The sequence below is a fragment of the Capricornis sumatraensis genome, chromosome 22 (assembly GCF_032405125.1).
Source record: "Capricornis sumatraensis isolate serow.1 chromosome 22, serow.2, whole genome shotgun sequence".
NCBI classification, from domain to species: Eukaryota; Metazoa; Chordata; class Mammalia; order Artiodactyla; family Bovidae; genus Capricornis; species Capricornis sumatraensis.
The window spans coordinates 9569876-9592474 of NC_091090.1; the positions used below are offsets into that span (position 1 = coordinate 9569876).

The window sequence follows — 22599 nt, forward strand, 5'->3', positions numbered from 1 at the left end:
CCTTGCGATTTGCATCACAGAAATTCAGGTATTTAGGCTTTGCTTGGATCTGTTGGCTGATGCTTCTTCTAAGTATTTTTAAAACTGAAACTATTTTCCCCATAGACTTGCTTAAAAGTTTTGAGACTTGAAGGTTAATAGTTTGGGAATTCTTTTTATCTGGAAAAGTAGCACAATTTAAAAATAATAAATAACTACCTAAAGGTAGAGCTTCCCTTGTGGCTCATCTGGTGAAGAATCCGCCCACAATGCGGGAGACCTGGGTTCGATCCCTGGGTTGGGAAGATCCCCTGGAGAAGGGAAAGGCTACTCACTCCAGTATTCTGGCCTGGAGAATTCCACGGACTGTATAGTCCATGGGGTTGCAAAGAGTTGGACACCACTGAGCGACTTTCACTCTCACTTCACTTTCACCTAAAGATATTTGTTAACTAGTTGAAATTGCTCTCAGAACTTACCTCTTTGTTCTGTTTTGTTATTCAAATATTTATTTATATCATGCCAAGGATTGGTAATGCTTTGCAGGGTTTATTAGAATAGCTTTACCACATTTCAAATAAAATCAGGCTAGCACTTGAGTAGTTTCAAAACTACAAGTTGGATCCTTCTCTTAGGAAGTTAGCAATGTGATTAAATTAATTACAAGATAACAGTCTCAAAGATAGTTTTAAAATATATCAAAATTTTAAAGATAATCCATATTTTCTTAGATTTGGTTTATTTGGTAGATTTTTCAAGTTATGAGAGGCACGGAGAATTTTACTTTTGTTCAACCACAGTGTGAATATGATAGAGCCTTAAAATTCAACTGGGAACAAATTAATCTTTCTTTGGATTGTATTATATGCTTGTTGTATATCTGTAGTAACTCATACTGAGTCCTGTATTGGACGTGAAAAAGTGTCTGTAACCCTTCTTTGGTAAGAAAATTGTGAAGGAGAATGAAAGCTGCATTTTTGGGTGTATGGTAGCTGGTCAATTTAATTGATTGTAACATTAATACATTTATTTTAACTTCTCTAGTTTAATGGAAGGATGATTTAAATCAAGTTTAAGTAAAGAAATGGAGCCCCTAAAATATTGACTGAGATTCTTTACTTCTTTTACGGTTCAATGTTTAATGATCACTGATGACTTTTTTCCTAAGGAAATAATAAATGTACATGATTTTATTCAAAATTAATTGTTTAAATTTTGTAAGCCATTGTTGAAGTGACTTCTAAGATACAGATTGATGGAAAATACAATAGAACAATAGAGCATAACGTATTATGACAGAGCTCTGGTCTTCCTCATATGGATGACATGCCGCCAAATGCAGCACAGTCATCAATGCATAATAGTATCTTTCTATTCTACTTTGATGGATTTCCTTTGTTTTTACCACCAAACTTCCCTAGCTTCAATTTCATCAATATAAGAGATCTACTGTAAAGACTAAATGTCCGATAGAGCACAGGTTTGTGATTGCCAAGAATGAGGGGGAATGGCAGAGGGATGGAGTGGGAATTTGGGATTAGCAGATGCAAACTATTGATATATAGAGGATGGATGGACAACAAGATCCCACTTTATAGCAGGATCTTGCTATATGAAAGAGAATATTATACAGATATATATATAAACATATGAAAAATAATATGTATGAAAAAGTATATATATATATATATATATATATATAAAACTGCATCTTGTTTCTGTATCAGTTCAGTTCAGTTCAGTCACTCAGTCGTGTCCGACTCTTTGCGACCCCATGAATCACAGCACGCCAGGCCTCCTTGTCCATCATCAACTCCCGGAGTTCACTCAGACTCACATCCATCGAGTCCGTGATGCCATCCAGCCATCTCATCCTCTGTTGTCCCCTTCTCCTCCTGCCCCAAATCCCTCCCAGCATCAGAGTCTTTTCCAGTGAGTCAACTCTTCACATGAGGTGGCCAAAGTACTGGAGTTTCAGCTTTAGCATCATTCCTTCCAAAGAAATCCCAGGGCTGATCTCCTTCAGAAAGGACTGGTTGGATCTCTTTGCAGTCCAAGGGACTCTCAAAAGTCTTCTCCTAGCCGAAATTAAAAGAACACCGTAAATCAACTATATTTTGATAAAATAAATTTAGAAAAAGATTAAATGCCAAAAATATGTAGCGTTTGCCTCAGAGACTGCCTATAGCAAGGAAATAATAAGATAATTCATTATACAGATACTCATACATTTGTAAAGTTAATACTAAAGTTAAAATTGATAAATATTAGCCACAGTAACACTGTGGAGATCATTCTAAAACATAGAAACTTATATTCATAGCTGCTACTGCCCTCAGGGAACTTGTGTACACAGATGATGCTAAAGCAAGTCAGGGTAGATCCATAGCTCAGTCTATGGGAAAAGTGAAAGTTGCTCAGTCATGTCTGACTTTTTGTGACCCCATGGGTTATACAGTCCATGGACTTTTCCTGGCAAGAATACTGGAGTGGATAGCTTTTCCCTTCTCCAGGGGATCTTCCCAACCCAGGGATCAAACCCAGGTCTCCAGATTCTTAACCAGCTGAGCCATCAAGGAAGCCCAAGAACTCTGGAGTGGGTAGCCTATCCCTTCTCCAGCATATCTTCCTGACCCAGGAATCGAACTGGGCTCTCCTGCATTGCAGGTGGATTCTTTACCAACTGAGCTACCAGGGAATCCCCAATCTATGGGACTTCTCCCTTAATCCAGTGATGTATTTGATGCCCTTCATTTGGCCTCTGGTATCCATAAAATAATTCTATAACAAAAACAGAAAATGAAATAAAAATGGGAAAAAGCATAAGAAAGTGGAAGTGAAAGAAACATGATCTCTAAAAGAGAAAATGATCTCTGGAAGGCTTGTATCACAGACTGCCTGCCCTGCACCTCCATGGAGAATCCACAGACACCCAGACTCGAGCAGCTTCTGTCACTTCCACTCTATTCAGGTCAACAGTTGCTCGTGAACTTGCAAGTGTCCTGTTCCTCACAGGTAGTGGTTTGGGGAAATACTGATTGCCAGGGACTAAATCAAGACCACTAATCCAGTTTGTAAAGGAAACTTGACAGTGAAGAGCAGGAAAATGGAAATTACTTTCAGATATTCCTAATCTGCGCCAGATTTGGGATGGGATTCTAGCAATAAAACGTCCTATATCTTATTACTCATCACTTGAGTCATTTGTTCCCCTTGTTCCTTAATCAACTCTTGTCATTTTAAGAGTGGTTTTGTAGTGTTTTCACTTAAGTGTAGGGAATGATGATTTTCATTCAAACCTTTGTTGTTTTCTTTCTCCTTAGGGATGCAGATCTATTCTTGTTAGACACAAGGAAGACCCAAGCTCTCGATGTGGGTTGGCTTGTCTTTGATATCACTGTGACCAGCAATCATTGGGTGATTAATCCACAGAACAATTTGGGCTTACAGCTTTGTGCAGAAACAGGAGATGGTAAGCACTGAATTTTGTTCTGATTTGTACACATTGAGAGTTACAGCTGTTTGTGGGGTTTAACCAATGTATTTTTTATACACACAATGTGCAAAGTGGTGCATTCTGTAAGACAGAGCAATATATTGATTAGTTAATTGATTTATAAACAACATGCATTTATTGTCAGGCTCTGCAATGGCTGTGGGAAGTGAAAAAAACTTAAGCCTTATTCTTGCTCTTGGGGTTTTTATTGTGTTGAAGGTCTGTATGTAATACACAGCACAACTGTAATATAGCAATACTGAAAGAAAGTGATGTGTGAAGTGCTATGGATCTATGTGGTGGTGGTTACACAGCTTTGTAATTTGTAAAAATGTATAGGACTGTACTCTAAAGAAGAATAAATATTACCATAGTCAAAGAATATCTCAAAACTTGACTTAAAAAAGAAATATATATCAAAGCAGGTGATAGGGAAACAGACAAATGACCTACCATAATACAGAGGAGGATGAGAATGGAACAAAAGACTCACGAAAATATGCAGAAGATGTTATCGACTTAGATCTTAACATACTGTAATATTTGGTCAAAAAACAAGAGCTCCAGGATCACTTCTGGGAGAGATTTGTTGGCTTTAAAAAAAGAAAAATGCAACCTAAAAGTTGAGAGTTATGTTTTACTTGGTGGACGAAACTGAGGACTTAGGCCTGGGATGCAGCCTCTTATATGACTAAGTTCAGTGCAAGTTCAGTCGCTCAGGTGTGTTTTAACTGTTTGCGACCCCATGGACTGCAGCACGCCAGGCCTCCCTGTCTATCACCAACTTCTGGAGTTTACTCAAACTCATGTCCATTGAGTCAGTGATGCCATCCAACCATCTCATCCTTATATGACTAAGGGACTGCTCTAAAGAGGTAAGGGGGGAGCCAGGATATACAGAGATTTTTTTACAACAAAGACCACGTAGTTGGAACATCAAGGGATTACTGTTAGTTAAAGAAAGCAAGACATCTCAAGTTAGTGAATTTAGTGCTTTCTATGTATGGGACGATGCAAGGGTCTGGGTTCATTGAAATCATTCCTCTGATATCCACCTCAGCTATCGGTGGTGGTCGGTGGGGGGCAGTATCCTGTACTTTCTCATCCGGAGCTCCTCAGGTGCACTGCTGTGAGGGTGGGGTGGCTGTGGCGGCTGATAGTTTGATAGGGAGGCATCCTGTTTCCCCCCTGAGTTCCCTCAGGGCTGATTGGGGCCACTGTAATGGGATGGCTTGATTCTGCAACGACCTCTGTTTACTGATACGGCAGGTGGCATTCTTAGTACACAGGTCTATAGGAAATCTTTTCTGAGAAGCTTCAGAAGTTATTTTTATGCTCAGAAGTACTCGTTGAATAAGGATGTGCTATGTGCTTGGCTTAATGCTGGAGATAAAATGGTGAACAAGTGCAGAGGTGGCTTCCTGAGGCTTGCAACTGAATGAGGCATAAGTAGTCCGCATGTAATATCACTGAGTGCATGTCGCTACATGCCGAGTGTCAAATAGTGAGAAAATTCTAGCTGCAATCATAATGTTAAGGAAAACGTGATTGCCGAAGAAATTGGAGGGCAGGCATTTTGGGCAAACAAAAGAGAGTTCACAAAGACTGATGAGAAGGATTTTGGCCTGTTTGATAAAGAGGTCAGGGAGTGCAAGGCTTTGTTCACCTTTAATCACTCAGAGTCTAAAATTTTAAATTCAAATCTAGGCTTCCAGGTCATTTAAAATTTTATTTGTCACAACAGGAGGATAAAACATCGTTTAATGATTTGTTACCTTGATCAGTACTTACAAAATATTCAGAAGTCTACCAAGTGGGCCTAACTTATGCTTTTGCTCCACACCCGAAAATAGTAGGATCATGGCTGCAGAGGGTGGTTTTAAAAGTGATGATTTATTAGAGAATGTGCCCTATTTTAGTTTACTGTCTTTAGTTTTTTGCAGGATCCAGCAATAGAAACATCGGCCCTAGAATCTGCCTCCGTCCTTTCTCCTTGCTCTATTACACTAAAACCTTGCTTAATAAACTGCTGAGTGAAGTAAAAGTTGTTAGGTCTGCCCTGGGTCTTTTTCAAGGTGGATCATTACTGATGCAATTGGACTTCATGGTAACATTGTTTTACCTACAACCAGATTCGTAGCCTGAGAATCAGACCATGCCCAGTGCTGTTACTCCAAAGATTGCGTATGTGGAGTGAGGTTGACAGACACAAATCAAATATATTCCAGAGTTTGTCTACTGAACATTTCACGTGCCTCAGATCTTGAGCTAGAAAAGGAAGGCTCTTATTGAAAGTGTGACAGACCAGGTGAGACATCTGCTCCCAACCCCTCCCAATCCAGACTTTTTCATAGATTTTAATTACAATGCTGACGTTTTAAATTTTCATAAGCAATTAAAATATTTTGAATTATAGGATATTTTCCATAATGGCTTTGAGACTATCATTAAAGATTTTCAGAGTTCAATCACTGTAAATGTAGACAGAAAGGCATACATCTAAATAATCTCCCTTAAATTTTTACAGTGCTCAACTATTCTACGTTTATGGTCAGAAATGTGACAGGGAAATGTGCCCGGAGGGGCTGAGCCGGGAGTCTCTTCCCTGGTATGTGGTCCAAAGAAGAAAAATTAAATTAGTGGTATGTGCTTCCCCCAGTCTTTTCCTTGGAGATATGCTGAAATGTCTAACTAAACAAAACTCAGGAGATCTGTGAAATATGACCCCTGTTTCTTTTTAACTTCCTCACCCTTCCCTCTCAACCAGAAAATTCTGAAATTTCTCCTCTATTTTTTTTTACTTCTTCTCTTATGTTTGTTCTCTTTCCTTTACACTCTAAACTGTTTAGTTCTTTCTTGCTTCCAATTCATCCTTTCCTTTGAGAACTACTTTATATTTTGTTTATCCTTTTCCTTTGATTGATTTCTCTTATATTTTAGGAGTAATTTTACTTTAAATGACTCATATTATTTATGGGTCTTTTTTGGAGCCTAAAATAAACTAACATTTAACTTATTTCAAAGGTTTCCAGATTCTTTATTTAAAAGTTAGGCTTGAGATAGCATTTTGTTGCTTTTCTTTGATTTTTTAATATCATCTGATGCAAAAGTGTTAAAAGGATTAAATATGCTAGGCAACCTGGCCTTTTGTATTTAAACGATACTTAACTTTTAAACACTTAACAGATTTTAACCAGCCATTAGAGCATATATGGCCCTGGGAAAGCAAGTGACCCTCTGGGGCCATCTTCGTTTTATTAACTACAACATCATGGAAACTAGGCTTGTGGCATATGCTTCTGTAAACATAGATAACCAGATGCCCCAGCTTACTGCTCCCTCATCACTGCTGATGTTTTCAGTGTTCTATTGGAATATTGCTATGGGAATATTGCTTCAAATGGATTAGACAGGCATCTTTTATTTGCAATAATGGATTCTGGATATGTTTACTTCTCAGCAAAGTAATTGGAAATCATAAAAACATGAAGCTCAGGAAAGTCCGAGTCAGCTTTCAAATGCTTTTGCTGACTATTATTCATTTATTGATTTGTTCGGCACAAAATCTTCTAGTGCCTATGCATGCAAGACAAAGTGTTGGGAACGTCCTGGCAGTCCTGTGGTTAAAACTACAAACTTCTAATGCAGGGGCCAAGGGTTTGATTCCCTACTTGGGGAACTAAGACCCCACACACTGTGTGACACAGCCAAAAAGTAAAACATAAATAAAGGCAAAGTGTTAAGGAGACTATGAACTGGGAGATAGACATTTGTAGTTACTTTAGAACGAATAAAGTGCCTTAAATCCTAAAAATAGTAATACAATCAAGACACTACAGGAAAATGTGAGAGAGATGGTTAAGTCCAAATGGAGCAAAAAGCACCATGGCCCAGGTGACTTTTTTGGGCTCAGTCACTTGGCTAAGATTTCAAGAAATGAAGATGAGGAGGGAGTGGAGGTGGTGTAAGGAAGGAGGAGGGAGTTAGTTCCTGGATGAGGAAACAGTGTGAGTAAACACGTAGAATGGCAAAATGGCATGGTATCCTTCAGAAAAACCAGAAGTCCAGACTAGGCTAGAACAGCTTTCACGTATTTCTACGGTTGCAAGTGCTGTTATTTTATGAAAGTGACTGGGAGATCAATTATGGACAAGCCGTGACATGTATGTCTATATTCTTGTAGCTTGACCACAAGTCACTGAAGAACTAGACTTGCTGCTTTAATCAGTCAGAGTAACACTTTCATGATTACATATTTGAATATCTGTTTCATAAGATCCTAGATGTGTATTTCTGGCTCACAGTGGTACCCTTGGTGTTTGGTACTATGCAGGTTGTAGGTATTAAAACCATGTTCTGAGTGATCACTGAATGAATTTGTGAAGGAAAAGATTCTTGCAGACCACCTGTCCTTGAACATGTTATTCTTTTTTTTTTTTTTTTTAAGTGGAAGTATAGTGGATTTACAGTGTGTTTGTTTCTGGTGTGCAGTAAATTGTTACAGTTATATAAATATACTTTTCCACTTTCTTTTCCATTTTGGTTTATTGCATGATATTGAATATAGTTCCCTGTGCCATATAATAGGACCTTGTTGTTTATCCGTTTTACATATATGAACATGTTACTCTTAAGAAGAAATTCCAAACTATAAATTTGGGTTGATTATTAACCAAACAATTTTGGTTTAACACAGGAGAACTTTATACCACAAACCACAGTACAGTAGTTAAAATTGCTTCAATCTTAAAGTGAGGAGGAAATCACTGATACGGATTGTTAAATTTTGTTTATTCTGCTTTCACAAAGAAAAAACAGCTAAGAAGCCTAAATATATTTTGGAAATCAAAAGACTGTTGAAATCAAAAGTAACATCATGATTCCTCAGAGGACATGTGGAAAGTATGTCAGTTTGTAAAATATTCTCTTTAGTAATTTGATAAATGAACTGCCATGGATTTGGCAGGAGAGTTTAAGGATATTCTATTGATTTTTTTCAGGCAGAAGAAAATTCTCTGAGTTCCATATGTCTGCTTCAGCTAAATAAAGCAAACATATGAGCAAGCAAATGGAAAAGAAACACTGCTACTTCTTAACAGCAAAATTTAGAAATTCCATACAAGTGGTTGTAGCAATTGTGCTAAATCAGTTTCAGAATTCTCGAACACTCTCTCATAGTAGTCAATAACCTGGTAAAATAGTTACTCTCTCTCTTTTTTTTTAGCAGGAAATGAGTAGGTTTAGATTTATCTTAAAATTTAAGATTTTCAGTTCCCTGATTTATAAAGATACATTAATTACATGCCTTGTTAGATCTTTATTAAAATTGCTAGTAAATCTGCAGTAATTATGATCATTTACATATATAAATATGTACATACTCACACACATATGCAAACACATAGACAAATGTGTATGTACACAGAGTTTATTATCCAGAGAGCAATTTACTCTAGCTTTTAAGACTTGGGTTTTCTCTGCAAACACTATAATTTTCCATTGTTTGATGCTTTATATAGTTTAAACCTTCCAAGTAAATTAATTCTTTTTTTTTTTCAAATTTGGGTTTATAGAATAATTTAAAGATGGAAAACAAAGATAGTATTTTTGGGACCATTAGAATGTCTTTTTAAAAATCCTATGTTTTCAGACGTTTTAGGTTTGGCAATACTCAGGGTAAATTTTGCCAATGACTTTTTCCTTTCTATTCAAACCCACTTATATGTCAAGGAAAATTCAATCCGTATGTTTCTGATTCATTTATATTCAAGTCATCAAAATGTTGTTCTGTCAGAGTATTGTTTAATGTCCAAGAAACAGTATAAGGTTCTTTAAAAAAAATAAGACTCTAAAATCCGTTTTTCTTTGAACAAAGTTTGTGGCATAATTTCCAAGTGTATCAAGGTAAAAAATCAGATTTTAAGTCAGGGATTTCAAAGTTTTAGTAAATTTTGTAGCTAAATCAAGGGCAAGAAAATTTCGGAGGTATGAAACTATCAAATTAGATTCATTATAATGTTTAATATAATATAAAGAAATTTATACTTTTTTTATGATAACTTAGATTTTAAGGTTTTGATACTTAGTTTAAATAAGGAGGATAAACAAAGTAGAAAGCTCCATTCTGGAAATACAAATTCTAGAAAGAAATCATGAGGAAAACTAGATTAAAATCGTGGCTCTGACAAACTGTTTTACATTTTAGCCATAGCATTAGCTAAATGAGTGAAATGGTAACACCTTTCAAGACTGGTGCACAATTATATTAGACAATAGTGCCTGAAACATGGTAGGACAAGAAAAAAATCTCTGGGTTGAATTGGATGAGAAAATACACAAAGACTTACTCCACATGACACTCTTTTAATTTAGGGTCAGTTCTTTTATTGTGGAGATTTTACAGATGATTTAATAGGGTTTCAGATGAATTCACAAATTATAGTCCACGGGAGAGAGGCTGCATTGCAGGAGGATTCTTTACTGTCTGAGCCACAAGGGAAGCCCTAAGATTATTGACATATGTTCTTAAATCTTGAGTTGGAAGCATAGTGTATTAGGTGCATGTCTAATAACTTCGGTTAACATAATGATTATTGGTAGGAAGCTTTTAAGTACATTCAGATCTAGGGTATGAATCCAACAGAAATGAACATTCAGTGATATGTGCCATGATCAGTTGAATGCTTATATTGGCTAGGTCTTCATAGGCATCCAAAAATATCAAGTTATTAATACTTAATATGATAGCTTTAAGACTCAACCATTTTATTCTTAAGAAAAAATAATATAGTTATTTGGGAAATAACTAGTTACATCAATGAATATAAGGGAAACAACTGCGTTATAGGGTAATGTGTATTGTACAAGCATAATTGATTAAAGGCTGAAAGGGCTGACCTATATAACTATAAGAAAAAAATTTCAACCCAGAGATACATCAGTGTAAATTACTATCATTTGGCTTCATAAACCCTTCATAAAACTATTAAGAAACCTTGCACATCAATATGGCTTCTTTCAAAGACAGTTGAATTACAAGCAGTATTTTAATGGTCATAGAACACATGATTAAAACACGCTGGTTGTCTTTGTTGAAGAGTTGGGCCCAAGAGCTCCTAATGTGTTAAAATTTTTAGCAAATTGTATAAAATCCCCACTACATAAATAATATTTTCCATTAAGAAAATCAGAAAACTGAAGATACTCTATGCATTGATTGGAAAAACATCATAGAAGACCTCTCTGAAAGTCAAGGAAACAAACTCTTAAAATTGTTGCTTTCTCAGGTTATAACCCATATTGGTTAGCAGCTGTAATTCCCAGACATTGTAAAGGGGTAAAGTCATGGCTTAAAAAATTTTTTTTCTGCTTACTGTGTGCTCAGTCTTGTTTGACTGTTAGCAACCGCATGCAGAAAGCTCAGGCCTGCCAGGCTCCTCTGTGCTTGGAATTTTCCGGGCAAGAACACTGGAGTGGGTTGCTGTTTCCCCCTTCAGGGGACCTTCCTGACCCAGGGATCAAACCCATGTCTCTTCCCTTTCTTGTGCCACCTAGGAAGACTATTTTTCCTGCTTGTTGGTGCACAAAAATTTCTCTATTCCATGTAGAGAAGGCTGAGTGTTGAATAATTGATGCTTTCGAACTGTGGTGTTGGAGAAGACTCTTGAGAGTCCCTTGGACAGCAAGGAGATCCAATCAGTCAATCCTAAAGGATATTAACCCTGCATATTCATTGGAAGGACTGATGCTGACACTGAAGCTTCAATACTTGGGCCACCTGATGTGAAGAGCCGATTCACCGAAAAAGACCCTGATGCTGGGAAAGATTGAGGGCAAGAGGAGAAGGGAGTGACAGAGGATAAGATGATTGGATGGCATCATTAACTCAATGGACATGAGTTTGAGCAAACTCCAGGAGATAGTGAAGGACAGGGATACTGCATGAAGGATACTACATGGCTTGCTGTAGTTCATGTAGTCCCAGAGAGTCAAACACGACTTGGCAACTAAACAGCATCAGAGCTTTTCTAAAAACACCAACAATTTAATCCTCTTTTATTTTCACCAACATAATTATTCAAACTATAAAAAAGGTCTTGAGTTAGTGCAATTAAATTGAAAGTGCATATTTTTAAAACTTTTATTACCCAAGTTTTCACCATGCTCTCTACTCTTCACTTGTGGGAATTTTAGGGTTCATTCCTGGAAATTGATAGCTGCCACACTTACATTGATAAGAAATGGGATTCCATTTGTTTCTCCAAAAATATGAATGGGTTGCTTATTTCTATTGTCACTTCTTAGGTGTAGAGTAATTTAACATACTGATAAATTTTTCTTTTCCAAAATTGCAGTATTTGTGAGGTCTTCTTAATGTGTTATCTTAAAAAATTAGATTTTTCAAAAATTCCATGATATATTTTGAATTAAAGAATATGTACTCCTAATTAGAAAAATCCATTCTAGTATCTAAAGTTTTCATGTCACCATACATTAAGCAAATGTGCGAGTTACTCACTTTGGCATTCTTTTCCTTTTATTAAATGTGAGCATGTCTGTCTGAGAGAGATGTGGAGTTCTAAATGCGATATCTGCTTAAAGTTAGTAAGTCCTGGAATCTGTTTCTTTTCAATGCAAGTATCTGATTAAATAAGTTTGCTGAGTTATCCCTGGATTCCCTAACACAATCTTTTTTACTTCAGGGGGAAATTTTCCAAATTAAGCCCCTGTGTTGTCAATGACTATCTATCTGTGTTAAGGGTCAGATGATCTATATGGGTGCTTAATCTATCAGCTGACATGGTGCTAATAAGTAGCAGAAGAAATTCAGAGATCATGTGTGATATTTTTCTTTTTGTCCTGCTGTTTTGACTACAATTTCTCACTATTATGCATCTCACTTCAGAAAGTTGAGGTATTTCCCCTTATCAGAAGATCTCTTAAACATTTTGAGATTTGATAATAGCTTTTCCCTTATCTGAACTTGACATTTTAAAGCAATTAAGTCATTTTTGTTCATAAAACCATATGCTTCCCTGCTGCTGAATTTATAGTGATGACAATTGGTTTCTCTCTACTTCCAAGAAAATGTAAGAATCACATATCTTGCTAAATGTTCTAATAGGAAAAAGGGACATGTAGTCCTATGATTTGTTTTCAGTAAATATTACTATAAGTGAAATGGTTCTTTATGTACTGTTTACTGTTGAGGATAATTAGAGCATACTTGCTTGACTTTAGGATGAACATTTAAGAATAAATTAGGAAGATAGTCAAGGAATGCCTGTGTGTGCGTAGTCGCTCAGTTGTGTCTGACTCTTTGCGACCCCATCAACTGTAGCCTGTCAGGCTCCTCTGTCCATGGGGATTCTCCAGGCAAGAATACTGGAGTGGGTTGCCATGGCCTCCTCCAGGGGATCTTCCCAATCAAGGGATCTAACCCAGGTCTCCTGCATTGCAGGCAGATTTTACCATCTGAGCCACTACGGTTAGTCAAGGAATCTTCAAAAACTTAAATGCAATGAAGAAGTAAAATTAAAATTTCCCCTTAGTTCAGAAATTAAATCTGTGTGTGAAAAAGGGCAGGTTGAAGGCATTAGATTAAAAAAAGTGCCCCAAGACCTGGGTGTTAATGGCTATGGAATTGTTGGTATCATGAAGGAGTGAGTTCATGTGACTAGGAGAATTCACTGTTTATTTGACCTTTGTCTAGGGATTATTATATCTCCTGAGATAATTTCTCAGATAACTGCAATTTATAAGCATATATTTATACTTTTAGCATTATGCATATATAAATATTATATTCAGAGAGGGTACAGTAAATAGATATATACCACCTTAAGGTGTCTAGTATCAAATAGTTCCATTCAAAACAAAACTCAAGATATTATATAAAATCAGAGATGGAGAAATAGGTAAAGGGAAATAAATGGTAGATATCCCATGAACTTTCTTTTGGGGTAAATGTGTGTGTATATGCAAAGAGGGGGAATACTTTGGCATAAACAGATTCCCAGCTAATCATGTGAAGGACCAGATAAGCTCACAGTTGAAAATCTATAATTATTAAAGTATCTAGAGAGCTCTTATTACAGCATTGAGTAGGATTATATTTTTTCTTTAAGTGCCACAATGGAAACCTAAATTTCTCCAAAACATTTTAAAAAGGCTTCTATTTCTATAAATTTTAAAACATTAAAGCATAAATACATCTATGGCAATATGTCATTTTTCAATTTTTTTTTTAAAATAAATCAAGCCAAAGTGAGATTTAGAAGATAGCTAAACAAAACAACTGCCTAGGTCAATTCATGTGAATGATTTAGAAGAGTTTCCATTGAGAAGATTTTTTTTCTGTATCTTTATGGCAAAAATGACTAGATTTCTACTAAAAATAAATATGACATAGATTTCCTTTGGGGTTTAAGATCAGTATTTGTTAATTTTCCAAACCCGTGTAAGCTGTGACCTATGGATTTTCTAACTTGTGTTATGTCTTAAACACATCAGAGAACATAAATCTTTCCTGGCTTTAGATTTTTGCTCTTTTCCCACTGCATAAAAATGAGCAAAATCATCAATATGCCTTTCATGGCTAGGGTAACTAAACAGAAACATTGAAGCACTGTTAAATTTCTACCTTGTTCAACCTAACCTCTTATTAATTCTCTTCTTAGTCATATACTATTTTTATAAACTATACTTTATGTATTTTCAAATTGACTCAACTTAGTAAAATGTTTTCTGTCTATGCAAAGAACTGCTTTTTAATAATCTGATTTTGTCAGTATGTTTAATAATTCCATACTAATATTTTGTATTTTTTTTAGTTTTCATGATCAATTCAGGTTTTATTTCCTAGGTTCATCTGTAGCATTCAAACCATGTATTTGCTGTGGTGGTCAACCAACATAATTTTAATAACTTATGGAAACTAACATTTCCTGAAAAGGTGCTAGATGTCAGCCATTTAGTGAGATTTTTAAATGGAATGTCTACTTTATTTTCACTATTTTCTCATTTTGTACATGAAGAAACAGTCTTACAAAGCCCAAGAATCTTGCCCATGAATCTCAAAATGATTTGTCTTCCAAGTCAGATCTTACATACTATGACTCTCACAAATGAGATGAATTTTATATAAATTCCAAACTGAAAAACAATGCATTTTTATAATTTCCAAACAGAACAGTGGATTAATCATGTTTGTTATGGAACAAAATTGAGCTTTATGTTGGATTGTTGGGAATTACCTTTGGGTTTTATATTGTCTGACTGGACTCTAACTGTGATCTGACCGACAAAAGGTAACTGCATTTTTGGCCATTTTTTTGTTTTTTAAAATCTATCTCCTTCAATATTTCTTATAGCTCCATACGCAGTTACTGTTAACTTGATAATTTGTAGACTGAAAAAAAGAAAATGTAACATTTTCTGCCAGTGATCAGCTTCAACATGTAATTAAATTTAGTCAAATTTCATTTCTTTATTTTGATAACAGATGTCTCCTTTTCTTTGTGCCCTGGGTTGCTCACGAATGTATTTTTCTAGGTTCTCCCTCCCACCCCTCGTTTCCTCTCCTTCTGTTTTTGTACCCTTAGTCCAAACTTCCCATCATGGAATCCTCAGGTCTGTTTTCCCATCATCCTTTATTAAGTCTCAACGGGTACCCAAGTTTGTAGTTTCAATCACGGTGCAGTGAACTCACTTGAGGTCAGTCAAGCATGCAGTTTCCACAGTTAATTAATTATTTGCAAAATTTCAGTATGAAATTCGTCCTGTGTCTTACCTCACCAATTCTCTTCCCAGCATCTAGGCTGATGGTGACCTGTTATTATTCCAGTCCTAAAGAGGATTCCCTGAATTGTATTATGGGGAGCAACAAATTGGGATAAAATTTTCCCCCAAAATTGAAAAAAACAAAGTATCTGGCAGTGAATCACATTTTTAATTTGTCAGTGCGCTTAGCTTTGCTTTCTAAGAGTTACATTGGGTTAGCCATAAAAGCCTTTCTGAAAACATCATATTTTGAACAAAATTGTTTCAATGCAAATTGCACATCCCTTAGTTCTTTTGGATATAACAACTCATGCTGCTGGTTTCTTTTTAAATATCTATTTTGCTATCTCTATTATTACATTTTTACTTAGTTGGCATCTGAAATGAGCCTCCATAGCCTAGTTGAGTTTTGTATAATGATCAGTAGAGGGAAAATAGGTTTTCTTTAAAAATAGATTTGACTATAGTATATATTCAGTAATAAATGGAAAATCTTGATTGTGGTGTTTTATGTCCACTATGTATATAGTGTTTTAAAACCAAAATTTAAATCAACTTATTTGTTTTATTTTATAGTATGTTTATATCTGAATTCGAGCCACTTGGAAACATCATTTACTTATCCACATTTTAGCATCAAAACTCAGAAACACACATGAAAAATAGTTTTGAAATCAAACAGGAGTTAGTGCTCTTCACTACCTGGTGAAAGAGGTATTTTACCATTTTTTAGATTTCCCTTAATGAAAAGGGAAATGGAAGTGTTTGGCGACATCTGTATTCCTGTTTTTGATTTTCCCTAATTCAAAACAGTAACTATGGAGCACCCATCTTGCCAAACAAATGCCAAGGTCAGGAACATACTCCAGTTTTTCTACACTCTAATTCTGCTTTGACTGATGATCTGAAGAGTAAATATTTTCATGGTAATATTTCATTTAGGGGCATGAAGAATGTGAGATTACCCTATTCTCATCGTGCAGAGAAGTTAACTCTGTTTCTTCCATTGTTCTTTCCCCTATAAGTTGAACATTGTTGAATGCATTTCTTAAAGACATATTGCAGAATAAGGGCAATGCTGGTTTTGCATCTTGAGTATGGAGCACAGTGGGAAGAAGTTAGATAATTAGTTCAGTCACTCAGTCATGTCCGACTCTTTGCAATCCCATGGACTGCAGCACTCCAGGCTTCCCTGTCCATCACCAACTCCTGGAACTTACTCAAACTCACGTCCGTTGGGTCGGTGATACCATCCAACCATTTCATCCTCTGTCGTCCCCTTCTCCTCCCACCTTCAATATTTCCAAAATATTCCAATATTTCTAAATCCACCTTGAACATCTGGAAGTTCCCAGCTCATGTACTATTGAAACTTGGCTTGGAGAATTTTGAGCATTAGTTTGCTAGTGTGTGAGATGAGTGCAATTGTGTGGTAGTTTGAGCATTCTTTGGCATTGCCTTTCTTTGGGATTGGAATGAATACTGACCTTTTCCAGTCCTGTGGCCACTGCTGAGTTTTCCAAATTTGCTGACATATTGAGTGCTGCACTTTCACAGCATGATCTTTTAGGATTTGACATAGCTCAACTGGAATTCCATCACTTCCACTAGCTTTGTTCACAGTGATGCTTCCTAAGGAGGCCCACTTGACTTCACATCACAGGACGTCTGGCTCTAGGTGAGTGATCACACCATTGTGATTATCTGGGTCACGAAGATCTTTTCTGTATAGTTCTTCTGTGTATTCTTGCCACCTTTTCTTAATAACTTCTGCTTAGGTTAGGTGCATATCATTTCTGTCCTTTATTGTGCTCATCTTTGCCTGAAATGTTCTCTTGGTATCTCTAATTTTCTTGAGTAGATCTCTAGTCTTTCCCATTCTGTTGTTTTCCTCTATTTCTTAGCATTGATCACTGAGGAAGGCTTTCTTATCTCCTCTTGCTATTTTTTGGAACTCTGCATGCAGATGGGTATATCTTTCCTTTTCTCCTTTGCCCTTAGCTTTTCTTCTTTTCTCAGCTATTTGTAAGGCCTCACCAGACAACCATTTTGCCTTTTTTCATTTCTTTTTCTTGGGGATGATCTTGATCACTGCCTCCTATACAATGTCACAAACAGGTCCATAGTTCTCAGGCACTCTATCAGATCTAATCCCTTGAATCTATTTGTTACTTCCATTGTATAATTGGAAGGGATTTGATTTAGGTCATACCTGAATGGTCTAGCGGTTTTCCTACTTTCTTCAATTTAAGTCTGAATTTGGCAATAAAGAGTTATGAGCTTAGGAAGAAGAGAGAGCTCTTAGTCCATGAAAGGCATCAACAGTCACTGGCGATTTGGCTAAACTTTGGCTCACTCACAGGAACAAAGGAAAACCATAACAAACTGAAGCATCACCCACCTAAGTCAACAGTGTGTCTTGTAAGTGAGGATCAAAACTTGAAATTAGAGGGAAGATGCTTCAATAGGAAAATTACAAGTCCCTAATCCTTACACATGGGTTATAATTTCTCTGTAGTTAAACTTGTCAAGTTTTAATTTGAAGGGAATGGAAAGCGGTAGGGGGCACCTGTGTTGCTGTGGGTAGAGGAAGTGTTGAGTGGTCTTCCCGTTGATGTTGTTGCTGTTCAGTTGCCAAGTTGTATCTGACTCTTGGTGATACCGTGGACTTCAGCACGCCAGGCGTCCCTGTCCTCCACCTTAAACTTCACAACACCAGCAACTAGCACTGCATCCTTGATAGATGCAATGTAGATGTCACTGCCAGACCCAGGAGATGTTTGGATTTCCTCCAGTCTTCTCAAGGTGGGGAACAGAAACCCAAGAGGAAGGCATTAGCCCTAAAGAATCCCTAACAAAAGGGAACTCTGTGTGCTGAAAGGGATAGAGTGGGCAGGGATGACTTAAAAACATGACCCTTCTCTGACCTTCATTTCTTCCTTTAAAAAGTGTAATCATTATTTTACTGGAAAGAATACATAAGACATTGTGTGTAAAACAACTGTTGAATTACCGAGTGTCAATACGGCAGCTACTGCTTCCTCTTTAACTTCAAAAAGGTTGAATCAGCTCCTCTCCTCAATACCCAGTTTCCCTGACCCCTCTGAAAGGCTTGCTGGTTATGACTTTTGGGGATCAGCACTATTTATGAGTGGAGGTACTCACATGATTTCTCTGTGAGGTGATAAAACGATAGAAGCATGACAGTTCAGGTGTGTTTCTGACTCGAGAGGACCAATAGGTAAACACCTGGGAAGTACCTGTTATTTAGCTTCTAGACAGCTCAGTAGGATGCTTTTGCTCTGGGGGCCACCATGGAATCATGAGGTCTCACTTGGTCCCTTATGTGTAAGTAAGTAAGGCTCTACTTTTCTTCACTCAAAAGAATGGTTAGTGATCCAACCATCATATGTGAAGGATTAAACTAAGTCCCAAATATCTTAACTCCATTTTTTTCTTTTTCGACAAAAAGTAGACACTTATCATGGTATATACATTAGGTATTCAGTATCAGGCCTTCACTGTGTGTATTTTGGAAAGTATCTTTTACTCCTTTCACTCTTTCTTTTTATTAAGTGTCAGAATGATTTATTTCTCTTGCATTTTGGTAGTCCTGCACTATTCTAAGGCTTCTAGAAGTAGCTTATGATCATTTCATAGGTTCATGTATCAAATTGAAAGGGAAGGTCAAACATTTAATGAACTATGTTTTTCTATATGATAAAAGTTCTTTTTGCATAATCTGTCATATAAGCTGGTAAAAAAGAATGTTTCCTTTAGAGACTCATAAATTTCCCAAGTAACTGCATTAAGTTCATTGCAAAGACCACTTTCATCCACTACAGATAAAATTCAGCGTCTGAAATTAATTTCAGTGCTATGAAACAAACCCAAACGAGCTTGACGTCTAAAAGCTTTTTTTCATTGATATCTTAACACGTAGTAATATATAGTTTTTTAAAACTTTTTGGTTGATTTCTGCTGAAATCCTGCTTTCATTATAGTTTTATTGAACTCTCCTGTGATTTTAAAGGAAAGAAGTGCATGCGTGTGTACACATTTCTTATTTTAAAAAGTCACATAAGAACTGGAAAAGATACTAAAAATAATTCACTCTTCCCATGGTTTTGTGAAAAGAATGTTTCTGCTTTCTTAAAATAAATGAGACCTGTAAGACCAACTGTAACCAAGCTTTTGGGGGCGTGTGACAGATGATGTCTGTAAAACTCTTAGGGCCTCAGGGGAAAGGCTCTATATATAAAGAGAAGAGCTATTAAAAAGTAAGTGCTTATGTGAAGGTAAACTACAGTTCCTAGTTTGAGATTCATATTTCCACTAGCTGAAAAGAGAGCCTCAGTAAAAAGCATTTGTGAGACTGGACCCGCCTGAGACGGTGAGTCGCTGTGTTTCAGACGATGTCCCTGGAAGGAGACTAATCCTTTTCCATCACTCGGTCCCACCCTAAGCGCAGTAAAACATTTGCGCATTCCGGAAAGCTTCCCCCATGAGGCACAAACCTCTGGCCCTGCTCCTTGACGTTTCTCTTCCTTTCTTCCTTCTGCCCCGGCCCCCCTCCAGAAGCCTCTTGAACTGCAGGTCTCAGCTGTTTGAGTTTCCTTCTATCTTGCCTTGAGCCATGATACCCATATTTCTAACCAAGCATCCCAATTTCTTTTCTCATCTCCATGATTTTCTCAGATGGTAGATGATAACGATTCCTTCCACAAACTTTTCACAAAGAATTGAAACTCCCTAAAAAATCTTTTCCTCCTTCAAACTTCTCTATCCTTCACATATCCCAGTCCTAGAGGAAAATGAATTTCTTCCATTGCAATGTTACCAAGAATTGCAACCGCATTTCTTGTCTGCCGGTATAGCTCAACCCCAGCTCATGCGGGCGCCTCAGGAGCTGGTCCCCAGCTATCCTCTGTAGACGTCATACCTCCAATGTTATATTTTCTTCTTTATCATCAGCCACAGAATTCTTTCCTTATTTGCACACGTATTACATTTGACCGTTCTTTTGTTGTTGACACTTTCTAGTAATGAACATATATATATATAATTGCTAATATATAATACTTAATATAAGATGAAGTAGTTATTTTTAATTTACTCTTTTAAGTTTAAGTATAGCAAAGGGATTGCATGAAGCGCCTGGCTTGCTAAATAGTGTTAAATAGAAGCTCAGAATCACCATGAAGAATCACTAAAAATTCTAACCACCTTACACTCTGAAGTTCAAGAATATGTATAATTTACCAATACCACATTACTGGGAGTTTTCAGTATCACTGAAATAGTTTAAAATCTCAGCTTTTCCTTGTTTTTGTTTGAGATTACAAGGCAATGTAAACCATCTTCACAACAGGAAAATTCTGAGCATGAATGTAAAATTCTATTTATGATACTTCAAATATCTGGCAATAGGTCTGTGCTTTTACTACAAAAATAGAAACTGCAAATTTTTCATCAAGTTATAACACAGTTGAAATTCATAGCTAGATTAAAAATTGCTTAGTTTAAGATTTCACTGAGTTAAAATGTATATGAAATTTAAGTAGACAAAATTCTATCTCCCCCACATTCCTTAAAATCTGATATAAAAATGATTTAGTCTATATGCCTGGTAGAGAATTCTGCACATTTTAAATCATCTGTTTCTAAAAAAGGTACAATTCCAGTATAATTTAGAGCCAGGGAACTATAATTTAAGAGCACCAAAATCAAATTTAATCACAGATTGAAACTAAGCAAAGAGCAAGAGAGTATGTGAACGAGAAACAGTGCAGTGATTTTTCTGTGAACCAGCCCACAGCAGATGCTGTGAGCTCTTCTGAAGTGAAGAATAGGTAATTTGTGCACAAGTTTCATCACAGGTGTTTTGGGTTAAGCATTCAATTACTGTGGGTTTATAGGGGAAAAAGAAAAAAAAGTGGAATTTATGCTAACATCTTAGAGTGATATCAATGTTTGGGCTCTGATAAATCCTCAAATGAATGTTTTTCAAATTGTGTATTCTGGAGGGAAACTGAATGCTCATATTTGGAACCACTTATCCTTATAACATCAACATGTCTCTAAAGAGCTGTTTTATGTCAGAAGCTCCTTTAATAACCCTGTTTTTAAAGAAATAAACATTTTGAAAGTCACATTTCCCCCAAAAAAACAGTCTGAAATACAAAATGAATCAGTTGGGGATGGATCCTTGGTTTGCCAATGTACCTTCTCCATGATTTTAAACTTTAAATAGTTGTGTTCAGAGGCAGACATGAATACAATACTTTGACACCCAGGACTTATATAAAGTCATACAGATCAGGGGAGCAAATCCGGAAATCTTGAATCTTTACCTTCAGTTATGGCAAAACGTGTAGGTTAAAGCTCCAGCATCACATACTTTCCTGTTGATTCTTGTGTGAAAAGAATAATTATTTCCTTAGAAGATACTATCCTGATTCCATCTTTATTCATTTTGCAGTTAATAAAACTGAGAAATGTGCCAATATTCACTTCTCAAATTCTTTCTCTTCCCTTGATACTGTACAGCAATTTTGGAATGAAAGCAAGATGGTCAAAATAGGAATAGTTCTAAAAAAATTCACATGGAAAGATTTAACAGGCATTCTTTGTTCAAATGTGAAAGATGATAACTCTGGACTCCCATATTTGTCCTCATCACCCTTTTTATTTTATAATCCAAGGATTCTCTGATACATAAACCTGGGATAATTGGGTACCATGTTCCTTTGGGTCCAGTTGCCATCAGTGAAATCCCTGGAATGCTGATATATCCTTCAGAGAAGCTTTTCTATCTCCTCTCCCATTTTGCGTGGGAGATTCCAAGTGATTTTAAACTGGAACAAATCCCAACAATCAAGTTCTTCTCCCTTTCTTGCTCTCACCCTGCCCATTTCCTCTTTCCAGTGAACAAGATCAGGACATGGATACGACGTAAAGAAAGTGTCTTCCTGTTCTAGGACCGTTTATTCCCATCACTTGCCCTGCCCCTCACTTTGAGACAGTTTTGGATCTACCTTAAAACCTCCAAAGCCATCAGATTGCTGCTTGGCTCACCTCTGAACTGTTGCAACTCTCTGAAGCTGGTGCTCTTATAGTAGACCATCTGAACCCACCTATATCCTGGGGCTGCCGTCTTGTACCAGTGTGGAGCTACTTGGAAACAGCTTTTCTAATGTAGGAAGAATCTTTGGCCATCACTTGTGTTACATCACTAACCAAACGCCAAAGTAGGGCTCCCTTGCTCTCTCAGGATTTTATAGGAGCTTTGGGTAGAAATAGGTCTGTTAGATTTCCGTGTATCCCCTTGGTTCTTAAGGAAT

The 22599-nt window shown here is 36.6% G+C and overlaps 1 protein-coding gene across 3 annotated transcripts in view; it reads left to right on the plus strand.

The window, feature by feature from the left end:
* The window catches only part of BMP5 (bone morphogenetic protein 5), a 136925-nt gene that overhangs the window by 89871 nt on the left and 24455 nt on the right, over positions 1-22599 (plus strand). For all 3 annotated transcript variants that reach the window (XM_068994350.1, XM_068994352.1, XM_068994351.1), the window contains one exon: positions 3303-3451. In XM_068994350.1, coding sequence (XP_068850451.1) covers positions 3303-3451 — 149 coding nt within the window. The remainder of the gene's footprint in view (positions 1-3302; positions 3452-22599) is intronic.